This window comes from Notothenia coriiceps, unplaced genomic scaffold (assembly GCF_000735185.1).
Source record: "Notothenia coriiceps isolate Sejong01 unplaced genomic scaffold, NC01 NC01_scaffold00001859, whole genome shotgun sequence".
NCBI lineage: Eukaryota > Metazoa > Chordata > Actinopteri > Perciformes > Nototheniidae > Notothenia > Notothenia coriiceps.
The window spans coordinates 10,837-27,149 of record NW_011334560.1 but is presented as its reverse complement, the minus strand read 5'-3'; the positions used below and the strand labels follow the sequence as shown (position 1 = coordinate 27,149).

Sequence of the window (16,313 nt, the reverse complement as noted above, 5' to 3'; positions counted from 1 at the left end):
GGAAGGGCCGGCGGGCTTTCCTTCCGACCAATCAAATCGTTTGAAGGGAAGGCCGGCGGGCTGTCCTTGACATGTCCCTGACACAGCGGACTGCGGGTGTAGTATAGAGTGAGTGTAGCGTGCATACTGTGTTTCACCACACATTAGGCTACAGTTTTTCTCGATTGCTAACACTAAAATTATACATAAAATTATACATAAAGCACAATTATTTTAACTGACACTCAAAGAGCAAAACATCGGCTCAAATCTCCAAAACTCTAAACACGTTTTCAGCTTCTCACACAATTTGCAAATCAACATGGCACTTTTTGCAAACCACTGCACACGTTTCCCCACGTAAGACACAGGAATCTGACATGAAGTCACATGTTAGCAGGTTTCAAACACTGATATTCAAAATGCCTCACACATGGACCAATGATCAAGAAACACGTTCCACCTGACCAAACACCTGATGGCATAATTGTTGGCTCATCAATCAGGATGTTAGCACTATAAAAAGACCACAGGTGAGTACTTTCTTACAGCAACAATGAGAGCCAACATGGAAGGAAGAGGAAGAGCTGGGCTGAGAGTGAGAGGAGGAAGAGGTGGGTGAGAGTGAGAGAAGGAAGAATGAGAGGTAGAGGTAGAGCTGGAGGGAGAGGACATGGACAAAGAAGAATACTCTCTAATGAAATGAAATGTTATCAACCATGGTTTGTCGATGAGGGGCTGGACAGAGGGTTCAGCCTAATCTAAACCGATGAACTGTTGCCTCTGTAATCCGGACACTTAGACTTGAAAACAGTCTAGTTACCAGTGTTCAGCTCTGCATAACTCATGATATATCAGTGCTTATATCTGTTGTGTGAAACGTATTTACTTCATTACTGTAACTGAATTGTTAGCATGTTGTATACTATAACTGTACAAAAATCCTGCACAATTTACTATTATGCAACACAGACACTGACCAACCACTATATATTTGTTGTTTATCTGAAGGACTGAGAAACAAAGAGGTCTAGGTGGAAGGCTAAGGATTATCAACGAGGCACAGGAAGCAGCAGTTACAAACTGGGTTTTTGCAAACAATGCCATCTCACTTAGAGAGATCCGAAGCAGAGTAACTATGTGCTGAGATGCATGTTGCACAATGTTATCTTTGAATAAAATATGATTTTTTCCAACAACTCATTTGTATTTCTTCATTTACTGTATTTCTGTATACTCAAGCAATCTTTCTCTGCAGAAACCTCTATGTACAGAGCATAGCCCATAAAAGATGAAAGTGCTCAGCAGTGTGTAATTGGGTGGTAAAACCATCTAGTATTAAAAATGAAGTGTGTTATGTTTGGTGCTAAAGTTTGCATTTGGTAAGTGTTTATGTAGTTTTGAGGGCATTTCTTCATTTAGCAGGAGAAATTAGGTGTTTTTCACTTTGGGTGTGTGGTTTTGTGAATTGTGTTTAGTGTTCTGAGAAACTGAGCAAATAATAAAAAAATGTGTGTTAGCAATCGAGAAAAACTGTAATGTAAGTAATGTGCTGATTGAGTTTTGTGGTTAAAATGGAACTTTCCAACATGTTGAGCCCTATCCAAGTATGGTGACATGTCCCCTTTCCTAAAGCAGTGTTTTCTCTGCGTGTTCAATGTGTTCTCGCAGCTTTGTGCTGTGTATTTATGTATTCTTAGGTGGTGGTGCTTGTTTCCTGCAGATAAGACAAAGTGACAGCGGACCGGGCAGAGGTATTTACCCTGTACTCCTGGATGATACCATTCTGCATCTCGCTGGGGGGGGGCTCCCAGGAGACGCTGATGTTGGAGCTGTTGCTTAGCTTCACCGTCACCACGGTAACAGATCTCGGTGGGGCACTGGGGACTGTGAGAGGCAGAATTTGGAGTGAGTACACACATGACAGTGGATAAAGGGAGGACATGTAAAACACAAGACAAGAAACATGAAAGAGCTGTATCAGATAGGGAAATTAATTATTTCTTAAAAAAGTTAGTGATAGTTTATTTTCCCCAGACTAAGCTTCTCGGGTCGATCCAAAGTGCTGATGGCGTAAAATATGTGCTCCCTTGTTTTTAATCTTGAGTTTGTATCAGCTCATATAACCCTGATAAAAAACCTCAGGCTGCAGAAATAGCAGTGTGTGGAGGGCGAATTGAATGAAAAAAGAATCAATATAAATGAACCCAGAAGTGCGGAGGATATAAAATTAACCGCCAAGTGAGATAACATTACTGAGATTAATGTGGTGTCAGACAGGCTAATAAACGTCCGATTCCAAGGCCCCGCAATGTCAAAGAAGTCAACCTTAGTTTATTTAAAGAGGCTTTCTGTGCATCTCTTTCAGAAGCCACAAGATGTATCACCTTCTTCTGTGGTTCGAACCAGTAACGTCCGACTGTCCTTTCCCTGGAAGTCATCGAAATATGGACGGATCTTTATCTCGTGCTCGGTTCCTTTGAGCAGGTTGGTGAGAGTGGTGCTGCGTTCAGAGGGGGAGTTGATATCCTGCAGGAGCCAGGACCCCCCGCTGGGCCGGTAGAAGAGCCGGTAGCCCTGCACGTACTGAGACTGACGGTCCACCTGAGGAGTGGACAGAGGGGGACATTAGAGAAAGATAAGAGGAAGGAGACGTTTAGGAAACATCTGGAGCATGGACTGGAAACAAAAGGAGAGCTCTACCTGATGGCAGACACTGAAGGTTTATTGGAAGTTACGGCCGGAGAGACGACAAAAACATTTGCAGCAGCGAAGTGAAAACCCTCATGCCCAACCAACTCTGAAGATCTCTCACCCAGCCTCATGTATTTAGCTAGTTTGAAATAAATGTCAGCAGGAATAGACATAACAATCAAAGCACTCTGGCTCCTAGCTAAGAGAATATTTTCCAAAGTGTAGACAATTCTCCGATAAGATGGACTACTTAAAAAAACATTCTAATTTGGGATCAATAAAGTATATCTTATCTTAGATGTCCCTAGAGCCAGCAAATATCCCGTATCAAACTATGCCTGACCCACAATGAAAGGACGGAAACACTGACTTTAATGAAATGTATTATGTCTGATTTCACATAACTCTATTAGGTTAGTTGAAAGCAATAATATTAAGTTACAAAATATTAGATTCAACTTAATTATGCGTTCCACTAACCTAAAACCTCTCTCAGTGTACAACAAGCAATAATAAGGAGACAAAGTGGCACTCCCATGCGTGCTCTGCACGGAGAGTCGAGGAGAGTAGAAAGTGATAAACTAGGTGAAAGGTCTGGGCATATGTCAAATATAATCCTCAACAGGAGAAATGGGTAAAATGTGTCCATTCTGAACCTCCCAAGTGTCCTTCCTTAAAATAAAACAAAGCGCCACTCACGGTCCAGGACACTCTGATGGAGGACGGCGTCAGGGTCACGGGCTCCTGCAGCTGGACGGCCACCTCCCCCAGCTCCCTCTGCACCTGCCTGTGGTCCACGCCCTGCCCCGTGGGACTCACATCTGTGGAAACACTCATGTTCACTCCTCTGCTACAGTTCCCTTTGTGAGTCATGTTCTACCTGAGAGTGCAGAGTCTGCAGACTGACCTTGGGTCCTGACGGGCTCAGAGATGGGGCTGGGGTCGCTCAGGCCGTAGGCGTTCACCGCTCGAACGATGAACAGGTAGATGGTGTTGGGGAGGAGGCCGGTGATGGTGTGTGTTTCAATCTTCACCATGTCGGCTACAGTCTGCCAGGTGCTGCCTGCTGATTGGCTGATGAGGGAGGGAAGAAACAACAGAGGATCAGTTCGGGAACTTTACCGACCAGCTGCTCGCCGTTACAATAAAGTCTCCTGCGCATCAAAATGTTTCCTGAGCAAAACTCATGTCTCTGTATTCACAATCTTTACAACAGCAACAATTCACTGTACAGTTGAAGCACCTAACATAATTACTTATTTTACCTTCCTTCCAGAAATATACTTAAAAGGTACATTTTTTTATGGAAATAACTTTTAGGCCAAATTTTGCTCAAACTGTGACTATATCCTGACAGTAGTGCATGGAACAGATAATCTACTCCTAATGGTATTAGCAATATTCCAGCACAAACAATCAGAACGTTTTTCCTCTGCTGTGATTGGTAGTTTTCCACCAAGCAAGCTGAAGTTATCAACTGATTTCTAAAGTATAACAGGAAAATTAATGAATGCAGACATGTGACTATTATACTTAATATAACAAACGACAAAAGCTGGTTGAGGTGAAGTGCAATATTTGCCTTAAATGTAAAGAATTAGAAATACTCAAGTAAGATACATTTACATGAAATGTCTAAAATCTGAGTCTGCTATTCTGGAGAAACATGTTGATATTTGAACTCAAAACCCAAACTAATACATGCGTCCTTTCACTTCAGATCGTAAGCATGTGTTGGATCTACATCTCGTTCCCTCCCACCACTCTCCTCCTCATCCATCCGTCCTCTCCCCTGTCCTAGCTGGGAGAGGTTTGTGTGGATCGATCTGAGACATTTCCCCCCATTTACAGAGACAGAACTGTGTGTGAGCACTGGCTTCTTTGCAGGGCCCACAGAACAGAGAGCTAGTGAACCGTATGAAATATTTGGAAAAAAAAGGTTTCCTGGATTACTGTCGTTGACTCCCCCGTACTTAACTTGTAAATGTTAATGTAGACTTCCTCTAATATGATGAGGGCAAAGTCACTCAGAACCAACACGTTTGTGCTCACTAGAAGATCTGTGAATAATACAATGTGCAGTCCTGTTGAATAATGTAATGAGGCCTGTTAGGAGGAACAGCTGCCAGTAGAAATAAGGGCATGTTCTCAGCCTTGTGGCACTCCCCAGGTGCTTTAACCCCCCCACACCCTTCAACCCCCTTCCCCAGTCCCTTCCTTTTTCTCTGTGAATTGATTGTCACCTTGGCAGAGCGGCAGTCACAGATGCCTCTTCAACCATTTGTTTGACACATTTAGATTTTCCCCAAGGGTACTGTGCAGGTTCCTCTTGAACTAGCTCTGTGCTAAACTGCACAATTAGACCAAAGAAGGAAACCACTAGAATGACTAATACTCATCTCATTTTGCGTGTGTGTTTTAATTAATTGCAGGCTATATTCAAGGTTACTCTGTGGAGGAGATGCTCAGAGAGAGTTCACAAACAAGGCTGTGGCCTACTGGGAGAATAGCACGCACGCACGCACGCACGCATTTCTCTAAGTGCACATCGAGGACCGAGCATCGAGCGTCGTGGAGGCTCTCTGGAGGAGCTATAACCGAGGATACACTGATGGGTCCTCCACGGATGCATTTCCGGCAACAGTGATGTTTAAAAGAGTTGTGACGCACGCCGGACTTATCTCAGCCAATTACAGCTCTGCATGCATCCCCTGGATATTACTTTATTTTATTGTAGGTTTGTGTGTTGTACAGTGCGTAGATGCGGCGGACAGACGGGTCTCAGTTGGTTTGGTGTACTATGCTTATTTTTAATACTTGTAAATACAACTTTTGGCCCGTAAAACCTCAGTAAATGAAATAAACAATGTGTTTAACAATTACTATTTTAATTTTATATTTTCATCTTATCACAAAGTAGAGGTAAGAATACATCCATCCTCTCTCTGCAGCTTCATGTCTTCTATTATTATAACTTTGATAATTGAGACAGAGGAAATCAATCATGTTATTTAACATCACCAGCAGTAACACAAATATCAGCAAAAGTGTGTTTATGGAGTTGTTTATTTGTATTATATGTGCAGCAAGTATATATAAGCAGCTGTTTGGGGAATCAGACAGACTCAAGCTATATCTATTAAAAGAAAAGACACAGAAAAAAATCAAATTCTGAAACTAAGGCACAAGTCTGTAGGACGGCAGTAAGCAGAGGTCTGGGTGGAGGATGTTCCTGATCGCCGTTTTGCTTTCTCCAGCACCGCGGGGTGTCCAGGTGGATGGCAGCTCTGTCCTGATGATCCGCTGGGGTTAGGGGTCCTTCTCCAGCACCTTGGGGTTTCCAGGTGGATGGCAGCTCTGTCCTGATGATCCGCTGTGCACTTTTCAGATTAGGGGTCCTTCCTCAGCAGATCCATTTCTCCAGGATAGTCCTAATTACAGAGAAAAACAAGACAACAATACAAAAGTGAATTAATCATATTAAACACAGGGTTGCAAAAGTATTATTGCAACATTTAACTCTTAAGCATTTCAGACAAACAATCCTTAAAGGATCATTTAAAATGATGTACTGTTTTGGTTTTTAAAAAACTAGAGAGAATAAGTGACACTCACACGTGCATCCCTTTGACAGCACTGCACAAACTAATATTAAGCTAAAGGCTGCTGTCTATTTTTGATTGTCTTATTATTATTATTATTATTATTATTATTATTATTATGGGATTAGGATCAATTACATAAACTTTAACCTAAATAAAAGATGATCAAATCTGGTGGAAATATCTAAAATAGGCTTTTTTTTGCCCTACCTCAAAGCAGCATGAGCTGAATACAAAGGTTGTAATGTTGTCCCAAAGTTTAATAAACAGTAAAACATTGCAACATGTCAGAGAAATAAATAAAGCAAACAGCAGCTACACGTCAGGGTAGCATTTTATAAATCCCACGTATACTGGTCTAAATGTTTTCACTTTGGTCTATTTATGTAATATGAACTATAACTTATCTATAACAGAGCCAATTTCTCTGTATGACTTTAGTAAACTTCTGAATTGAATTAAAAATAAGTGTAAACAACAGTGCAGTACGTCCAGGTAGCTAGTTAGCACCACTAACTTCACGTATTTATCCATATTATTTAACGAAAATTTACGTTTTAATGCCACTTGGGTTTGACGTGTGTGACATTACTTAATTTAAAGTAAGTTGAAACCCAATACTCACATTTATTAGTGATTCCTCCGCTTGCTGCTGCTTTTAAATCCACTCTGCTGGGGAGACCGGACCGCCATTTCATTTGAAAAAAACTCGGGTTGCGTTCGGATACTGGATAGTTTAAAAATCAGCTCCTAAGTTAAGGGATAGTGGATAGGAGAATTCAAAAGGACTTAGGAGAAGAGACTGCGGTACTTTAGAGAATCCGAATGCACTTTCACTATCCGACGTGTTTATGATGCGCCAGCGGACGTCATTGTGTGCGTCTGCTGCTGTGGGGAAACTATGGAAATTACAGTTTTCTATACAACGGACTACAAAATGGATGTTTAATAAGAATGACGGACTCATCTAGACACTCTGCACCATGCTCTGATGCTGTTGCTTTATGCTTTATGAACAACAGAGAAACATATTCTTCATGACCAAAATTGGAATTGAAATAAAAAATGAAAGTGAAACTTATGCTCGTCACCCTCTCCCTCCGGTCCACATTAATACAAATGATCCCAATAGAGAACCGCAGTGACGCGTCGTAAAACCCGGAAGTAATTTAGCATTTTTGGCACTTCCGGTTCCTTCCTCAAAAAGCAATGCATTTTTTCCATAGGGTTTTGGAAAATAGCTCGAAATAAGGTCTGTGGTTGACACAAATTTAAGAGTTAATTGACATTTTGTTCTACGACATTAAATACATCAGCANACAGTTTTTCTCGATTGCTAACACACTAAAGTTATACATGAAGCACAATTATTTTAGTTTTGGAGATTTGAGCCGTTGTTTTGCTCTTTGAATGTCAGTTAAAATAATTGTGCTTCATGTATAACTTTAGTGTGTTAGCAATCGAGAAAAACTGTAAGGCAATGTTTTGTAATACATTTAGTCTTAAATGTTATGGTTTTATATGCAAATTATGTTATTATATATTATTATATTAAATTATATTAAATGCAACTATAAAAAAATGTTTAAAAAATGTAAATGTTATATGACTCTAATATATGATAAATATATGAAAAATGCCCTATCTTAAAACCTTCAGAATAGTGTTAGTTGTTTTGAGGAATCAGCCTTTACAGATGTGTATTGTAAAATTCCATAAAAGTTAAAAGAATGTCAGATGAATAGTTTAACATGAACTAATAGACATTACTATTAAAGTTCAATGAAAGACAATTATCGTTTGAAGTCTTATGAAGTTGTATTTGAAAATATGCAAATAACAAATTTTATAATGCACTTAAATGAAACACCTAAATGTGTTCTTTTGAAGTTTTTTTATATTTTTATATTTATTTGAATATAAGCAGCAAGACAAAAACTGTTACCCGGTTGAATTGCCCAGTACAGAAAGATTCATGTGTCATCCTGAAGTGTCTCGCCTTAATGTTCACATTTTAAGAATAAGAGGATTGATTCAATTAAATTCAAACTACTCACAAATAATGGAGCTGGGGGTTATTAGACAGTCACCTGAGAATTCTGTCTCTAGATGACCTTAATATTTAGTTCATTCTGGCTCCATGCAGGGCAACAGAAATCCTGAGGCTGTGTTTAAGACTTCAGAACTCACTGGTTAGTGGTCAGGTTCAATCTCTACTGTACATCCAACACAGTGAATATCTGAGTGCACAGCACACTGATGAAATATTGCAACATTGTTAGTGATTTCATCAGGGAATAAATGCAAATACAGTTTCAGCTTGATCTCATACACTAATACATTTAAAAGAGAATTGAGCAGAACAAATATATCCCGGCCATCTCCCTGTGTCCCTCAGGTTTGGTGTGTGGGCAGCGGCGGAGACAACCAGACGCGGTACTACATCAACCGGACGGTGGACGGGGACACTCTGTCCACGGCACTGAGGGGCCTGGTGCCCGGCGTGCTCTACCAGCTGGAGGTCGCGGCGGTGACCAGCGCCGGGGTGGGGGCCCGCAGCCAGCCACTGTCCGTGCTCATCAGTGAGTCCACCACAACAACAGCTGCAGGAATAACAGTTTCATATCTCAACAACTTTCGGAGGGATTGTCATGACATTCTGTACACACAATCAATGTCCCCAGAGGATGAATCCTGAGGGTTTCGGAATCAGAAATCATTTCATTTTCCCCCACAGCAGGGAAATGTACATTGTTACAGCAAAGGGACAGAGCAGATAAAAGACAACAATAAAAACAGTAGTCTAACATTTTAATTAACGAGGCAATCATACTTTAATAAAATCAGATAAAGACATAGCCATGGTATAAATACAAAAAATAGCAATATTTTATTTTATTTTTGGTGTGTTGGTTTTATTATGTATGAATTTTGATATGTATCTGTCAATGTGTCTTTGCATACATTTTAAAGGCACTATATCAATCAAATGTATTATTATTATTATTAGAAAAAAGTAAGCAGAAATATATATATATATATAAGTATTGAAGGAGCAGCCTGTAATGTCATTTTTGACTGTAAAATAAATATGAGTCTGTTATAGTCATGAACAGTGCTAAACCTTCTTGTTTATTATCCAATCCCTTTATTAGCACTTCTATGCAGAATAAAAGAGATTCACATCTGTTAGAAAAATATCACTCGTCACCGGCTTGATCTTCAATATTAGGATACATGTATTTATTATCCCTCCAAGAATGGAAGTAGTCATCACACACAGGGCTGCGTGGGACGAATAGTTCCCAGAACAGTGTCCTTCAGATGCTTATATACAAGAGAGGGTGTTACAGTCAACAAGATGGAAGAACACTGGTTCAAAGCAGTATTCTGACATTAGTTCAGAATGATTAGCAAAGGCCTGCGTAAGCAACACACATGACAGTCATATGCCTATCTCTCTAGGCAGGGCTGTGTCATCATGCCAATCTTAGGAGCATAGCTAGGAGCATAGCTATCATAACTTCAACACAGTGTCTCATGAGCGTCATCCACGTAGTCATACATCCGGCTAGTACACAGCTACGTAGGGCCTCTGTTATCATGTGCTACACTGATATAGAAGGAACATTCAGTATTTTCCCAACAACATCATATTTGAACATGCTAACACTCTACACAAAGGTCATCAATAAAGTTAATCGTAAACCTGCTAAATGTTAATAATGTTGAAGTTTGCATTTAGTTTCTGTGCCCAAGTAACAAACTCTCTGGTTTGTATCATATTATATAATGTCTCTACGGCTCTAGGCTCAATCATATACAATAGGGTTTGATTGATGTTTAACTTTATGCACTAGGTTTTTATTGGTTTGGTTAAAAGACATTGAAGCACAACAGATCAACAAAGAAGATGATGTATGATCTGTAGTTCCCCTTAGTTGAGTTGATCTGATTTGTCGTCTCGTTTCTTCCCCCAGAGCTGCCAGCTGAAGCGCCCTCTGCTCCAGGCGGGGGGGGCCCCAGCGACGGCAGCGAGGAGAGCAGCGTGAGTCTGGCGGAGCAGATTACCGACGTGGTGAAGCAGCCGGCTTTCATCGCGGGCATCGGGGGGGCCTGCTGGGTCATCCTCATGGGCTTCAGCGTCTGGATCTACTGCCGCCGCAAGAAGAGGAAGGAGCTGAGCCACTACACCGCCTCCTTCAACTACACCCCCGCAGGTCAGGGCCCACATGGTGGAGGACACAGTGATGTCTTATTGTGGAAGCACTCAGATCGCAGCCCAAAGCTTTTCATACACTGAAAACACTGTAATGTTGACTCTAATTAAATGTCAACAGATTGAACTGTATTAGGTTAATTGAACCAATAATATTAACTTTGAACAAAATATATAAGGTTCAACTTATTTATATTGCTTTCAACTAACATAATACATTTAATTAAAGTCATCTTTTCAGTGTTTTTATTCTTTTAAGGCGAAAAAATTATATATTTTTTTTTAAAGGGAAAATAAACATTTAAATTGGAATGCATATTTGCACATTTCTGTGAGAGTGGGAACAGCTGATCTTGAGAATAAGCATTGTGTTTTGTAACAATAACACACACTGTAAGCAAAGGAGGCCACAAAGCTGCTTCTCATCACTCTCTTCCTCTCTGTCTCCTGCAGTTGGTTTTCCTCATGTAGAGGGAGCAGGACTCAATGGAAGGTAATCGAATAGCATCCTACAGTCCATTTATATCCTGCCATCTCTCTGTATTCTCTTTGAATTCACAGTAATAACTGGACTGATATTGTAGATGTTTCTCACTGTCAGTGACTGTTGTACTGTGACCCCCACACTAACGGAAGTCTCCTCTGCAGGCCGGGGGTTCTCGGGGGGAGCATGGGAAACTACCCGTGGCTGGCCGACTCCTGGCCCGCCACCAACCTGGTGCACAGCGGGAAGGAAGATGTCACCTGCTGCACCGCCAACCACGACACCGCCGAGAGATACTACAACGGTAGGAACAAACTATTCAGTACATGCCTGTGTTCAATTCAATTAATGTATTAACAGAAAATGTAAAAATACAACTAGAGTCATGAGACATATTGGAGATATGTGAACTGGGACACACTTATAAGCTGTCCAGAGCTGTAGCATAAGGGACTCAGACACAAAACCTATTCAAAATATATATTATATATATATTACTAACATAGAAAAAAACATCTATTACTAATACAATATTCTAAGACTAATCCAACCCTAGATACTAAATGGTCCCAAAACCAAAACAAATCAGTCTAAATAATTAAAATAGTTAAGATATATATATATATATATATATATAGTCCAGGTGCAAAAAGGTTCAAAATATGTCCAAAGCTTGAAAGCAAAAAAGGATAATTTATTCTGAAATGCATTTTGTCACCTCTATTGCCCTTGGAATGTGTCCGTTTTTATACTATACTATATAGGTGACTNTAGATACTAAATGGTCCCAAAACCAAAACAAATCAGTCTAAATAATTAAAATAGTTAAGATATATATATATATATATATATATATAAAAACGGACACATTCCAAGGGACAATAGAGGTACAAAATGCATTTCAGAATAAATTATCCTTTTTTGCTTTCAAGCTTTGACATATTTTGAACTTTTTGGCACTTGACTCTTTATCTTTTATTGGACATTTTACTTTAATTATTTTGTTTATATATCTTATATGATATTATATTGCAGATTATTGCTACTTATATTATATAATACATTATATTTTATGTATATTTTCAGAAGAGGGAACTACTGTCACAAAAACACTTTTCCCCCTGTATCATTATACTTTATTAATAATAATTCTGATTCAGATTAATAACAACTGCTGCCTTGACCTCTTTATAAAGAAATAATAATATAATATAATTGTATATTGTTATAAATTGAGTAGCTGTTGCGGCAGCTTTTCATAAGTAAGTTTTGAGTATGGTGATAAGTAGAGTTATTAAAGAACTCTGTGCCTAATGTAACCCCCCCCACCCCCTCCCTGCAGAGGCGGGTATCTCCAACTACCTGAACCAGACGGAGAAGTACAGCATGGGGGGCTCCACTGAGGGCCCGATCTACAGCACCATCGACGCCACCAACGAGGAGATGCACGGCTTCACCTACGCCCAGCACACCTCCCCCACCCCCTACGCCTCCACCTCCATCACGCCTTGCCCCACCCACACCCAGGGGTCCCACAACAGCGAGCAGCAGGAGGAGGGACACTGGATCCCCCAGCCCGGGCCCTCTGGGGCCCAGTATGCCCAGCCGGACCGCTGCACTGGTGAGGGCCACATCCTGCCAACGCACCCCCGCTTTATTAAGACGGACTAGCTTCGAATAATATCTATGTGGGATACTATATATTTTTTGATACACCATGAATGTTGGGGAAATATTCTCCTAGGCCCATAACTTTGACCCATTTTATCAGTTTGTTCTGCCCTCACTGAGCACAGGCCTGCAACCTTGGGCTGCTTTCAGGGTTTTGTCTCCCTGTTCCTGCCTGTTGGCGTCAGCTGATAGAGGTGTTATGGTTCTATAACACAGCACATGTCTTTGTCAATTCTCCGGCCAAAGCTCCAAATAAACCATCAGTGTTTGCCATCAAAGTTCCTGCTCTCCCCGAGTCTCTCTGAGTCCTGTCTCCATTGCACAAAGACTTTTGCTCTCACTCTTTGTCTGAATGAGCTTAGACATATTTCTACAGTGACGTCACCACGACAACGTTTCCTCTTCATATGACTCACTGTGTGTCTCTGTGTTATAGGTAAGCCCAAACAGAAGGCCATGGGTAAGGCTGTGAAGACCCCGTCTCTGACCTGGATGGAAGCGTTGCCCCCGCCCCCCCCCATCGGAGAGCTGGAACAGTGTGAGCCGGACGATCAGCCCCCGGAGCACGAGGACATGGACATAGGGTGAGTCAGCTTCCCTTCACACATCTTTATAAATTAGTATTACACTGCTGCACCATCTTTTACACTCACTGTCACCTATAACAGGCACATTAGGTATCGACCCCCTCCCCCCCTCGCTGCCTCTGGCTGTAACAACTCAATTACCTGGGCCTGGGTCAATAGCGTTAGTGATTAAACTGTTTTCGCCACCTCTGAAACACAATTTGCTGTGTTCCTCTTTCCATTCCCTCTCTGCAGACTCAGAGCACACATATTGTCCTGTAGCTCAGAGCAGAATCCCCCCCGAGTAAGAGCTGAGCCCCCTGAGGTTTAGCCAACGGCAAGACCCCCTAACTGAGCGGATGCTGAGAGAACAGAGTTAATGTTTGATCGCCTCAGAGTGGGTTAGGGTTGTGAAATGAGACTTTTTTTTTTTCTGAGAAGACTGTCTGACTATCATCCAGCTGTAACACTCCTCTCTATGGCTGTAGGTCGGATGAAGAGTGGTGCCCCCCCCTGCCAGAGAGGACCTATCTGATGGAGGGCTGCGAGGACGGACCCTCCCCCCTACACAGGAACACCGCCTCCTCTCCAGCCACCTCCTACAGTCACCAGTCCACCGCCACGCTCACCCCTTCGCCTCACGAGGAGCCCCGGGGCCCCCATGACCCCCCACACCTCAGCCAAGCAGACCAGCAGCTGTCACGGTATGTGAGGAGGCTCTCCAACCATGTGTTGACGTAGAAATCCAAAGTCACTCATGACCCTGAACTCTTCAAAACTCATTGGCTATACAGTACCGTGGTGTTCAGTGTAATGGTCATTGAGATGCAACACGTGAATACAGTTATTGTGAGGTTCAGATCAACCTGTAGACATGGAGAAATAATTCCATTACAGTAGATTATTCATGAATTTACAGCTCGCCCTGTCCTATTTTGTTCTATTTTTACATATATTACACATTTAAAGTAAGTGTATTCCCCTTAAAATAAAAACCTCAATATTACTGTTATAAATGAATAATTAAACTCACAAACCATACAATTCTTAATGTTATGCCTTAATTTAACTCGCCAATACACCCTTAATCTGTTTGAGCAGTAGGGTTAGGTTTCAAAGTGGCTGCTGTTTTATTAACACTGCTATTTATTATTTACAAATGCTAGGTTCCATATTCTCATTTCAATAATGCATGTGTACACTGTAGCTGCACTGTAGCTGCACTGTAGCTGCACAGTCATGTTCTCATATTCAGGAAAAACTATTGTAATTTATTTATTTGTTTTATTTTTAACCATAGTGGTCATTTTCCATTGTAAGCCAAATATTAAATCCTTTGGCCAAATGTTAACAATATATATTTTTGATTCATGTAGAATTTGAGTTTCCAGCAAAAGAACACTTAACACTAACCTATAAACGACTAACTAATGAATCCCTAACTACGACGTGCTGAGTAAAATCATAACAGAAACAGGGAACCAAACGGGATGAAAAGCACACACAGTTTCTATACCCCTGCTCTGTCTGACCCAGAGATGGTTCTGGTTCTGGGTCTCCTCTCCTCTCACGCTGCCTCTCCTCCACAGCAGAAGGTTGGCCTGTGGTCCGGTGCCAGTTCCCCAGGCCCCCAGCCCTCTGCCCCCCCCCTCCATCCCTAGCCTCTCCGGCCAGCAGCATCACGGCTCATCGGCGGCTGGCATGCTGCAGTGCCAGAGCCCCGCCCCCCGCGGTCCACACAGCCAGGGGCCCACGCTCAACCCAGACAGCGGCAGCACTACACCGGGTAAGGAGACAAGCCTGGAAAAACACACACATCAGAAAACAAGATAATAAAAGCTGAACATGCATGTGCTCTTTCACCCTGTGCTTACTCACTGTTTGTATTTTGAATCAAAAACCTTTATTTGTCTCACAGAGGTACATTTACATTGTTACAGCGAAAAAATAAAGAGCTGCAAATTGTTTAAAGATAAAAATTGAAATAACATAAATAACAATTAAAAAAAAAACACATCCAGTACAGTATTTCAAAATATAGTTTAGCATGTATTAAATAGTGTGATGGCAGCAAAGTGATAGTATTAAACGTGGAAGTATATATTCCACAATTATTTACAGATTTATTACAGAAGTTGAGTTGTCTAACTAAGCCAGTAATACTAATAACAATTACGAAGCAGTATATATATATATATATATATATATATATAATAATATTGCACAACAGGGGTGTTATAGAATATGGAGTATGCAGTGAATACATCAATCCCTCATGTCTATACTGTATATGTATAATAAACTCTAATTGATCTCCCCTCTCCTCATACAGTGCACAGTCGCTCCTCCCCAGCAGAAACCTGCACTCCCCCCAACCAAAAATCCAGAGTGAAGAAAAAGGTGTCCAAGAGTTCAGCTTACAGAAGAGATGCGCAAGGAGGTGAGTGGGCTTGGGTCTGGGTTTAAATATCTTCTCTCCAGTCAGAGGAACAATACCAGCTACATTTCTGTTGTCTCTAATATAGTAAAAGTTACATTACATTTCATTTAGCTGACGCTTTTATCCAAAGCGACTTACAATAAATCTATTCGACCAACAAGATACAAACTTGAAGAAAACAGAATTATTATAGAATCATTCACCATTTTGGAGCCAGGATAGCAAACCCACGTGTTTTTGCTGATGGGAACTTGGGTCCCCCTCGCAGTGCGGGTGCAGTGAGCTGTTTGGCTGATGCAGAGCGGAGTGCACGTGCTGGGGTGTACGGTTTAACCATGTCCTGGATGTAGGAAGGGCCAGATCCATTCGCAGCATGGTACACAAGTACCAGTGTCTTGAAGTGGATTCTAGCAGTTACCGGAAGCCAGTGAAGGGAGTGGAGGAGCGGCGTGGTGTGGGAGAATTTAGGAAGGTTGAAGACCAGACGAGCCGCTGCATTCTGGATGAGCTGCAGAGGTCGGATGGCACATGCAGGTAGACCAGCCAGGAGGGAGTTGCAGTAGTCTAAGCGTGAGATGACGAGAGCCTGGACCAGAACCTGCGTCGCTTTCTGGGTCAGCTGGGGACATATCCTCCTGATGTTGTAAAGCGTGTATCT

At 41.5% G+C, this 16,313-nt stretch overlaps 2 protein-coding genes across 2 annotated transcripts; one reads left to right on the top strand and one right to left on the bottom strand.

Moving 5' to 3' along the window:
* Positions 1-1,741: 1,741 nt before the first annotated feature.
* On the bottom strand, positions 1,742-3,745 carry LOC104964136 (roundabout homolog 2-like; the record flags this gene model as incomplete). Its single annotated transcript, XM_010792859.1, has 4 exons — positions 3,581-3,745; positions 3,373-3,494; positions 2,367-2,583; positions 1,742-1,866 (listed from the first exon to the last, which is right to left on the bottom strand). Coding segments are annotated over exons 1-4 (594 nt in total), but the record flags the coding sequence as incomplete, so codon positions are not given.
* A 4,592-nt stretch (positions 3,746-8,337) lies between these two features.
* On the top strand, positions 8,338-15,681 carry LOC104964125 (roundabout homolog 3-like). Its single transcript, XM_010792849.1, has 10 exons — positions 8,338-8,349; positions 8,674-8,857; positions 10,256-10,495; positions 10,948-10,987; positions 11,143-11,282; positions 12,321-12,599; positions 13,086-13,233; positions 13,704-13,919; positions 14,805-15,001; positions 15,548-15,681. The coding sequence occupies exons 1-10, from the start codon at positions 8,338-8,340 to the stop codon at positions 15,679-15,681; spliced, it is 1,590 nt and encodes a 529-aa protein (XP_010791151.1).
* The last annotated feature ends 632 nt before the right edge of the window (positions 15,682-16,313 follow it).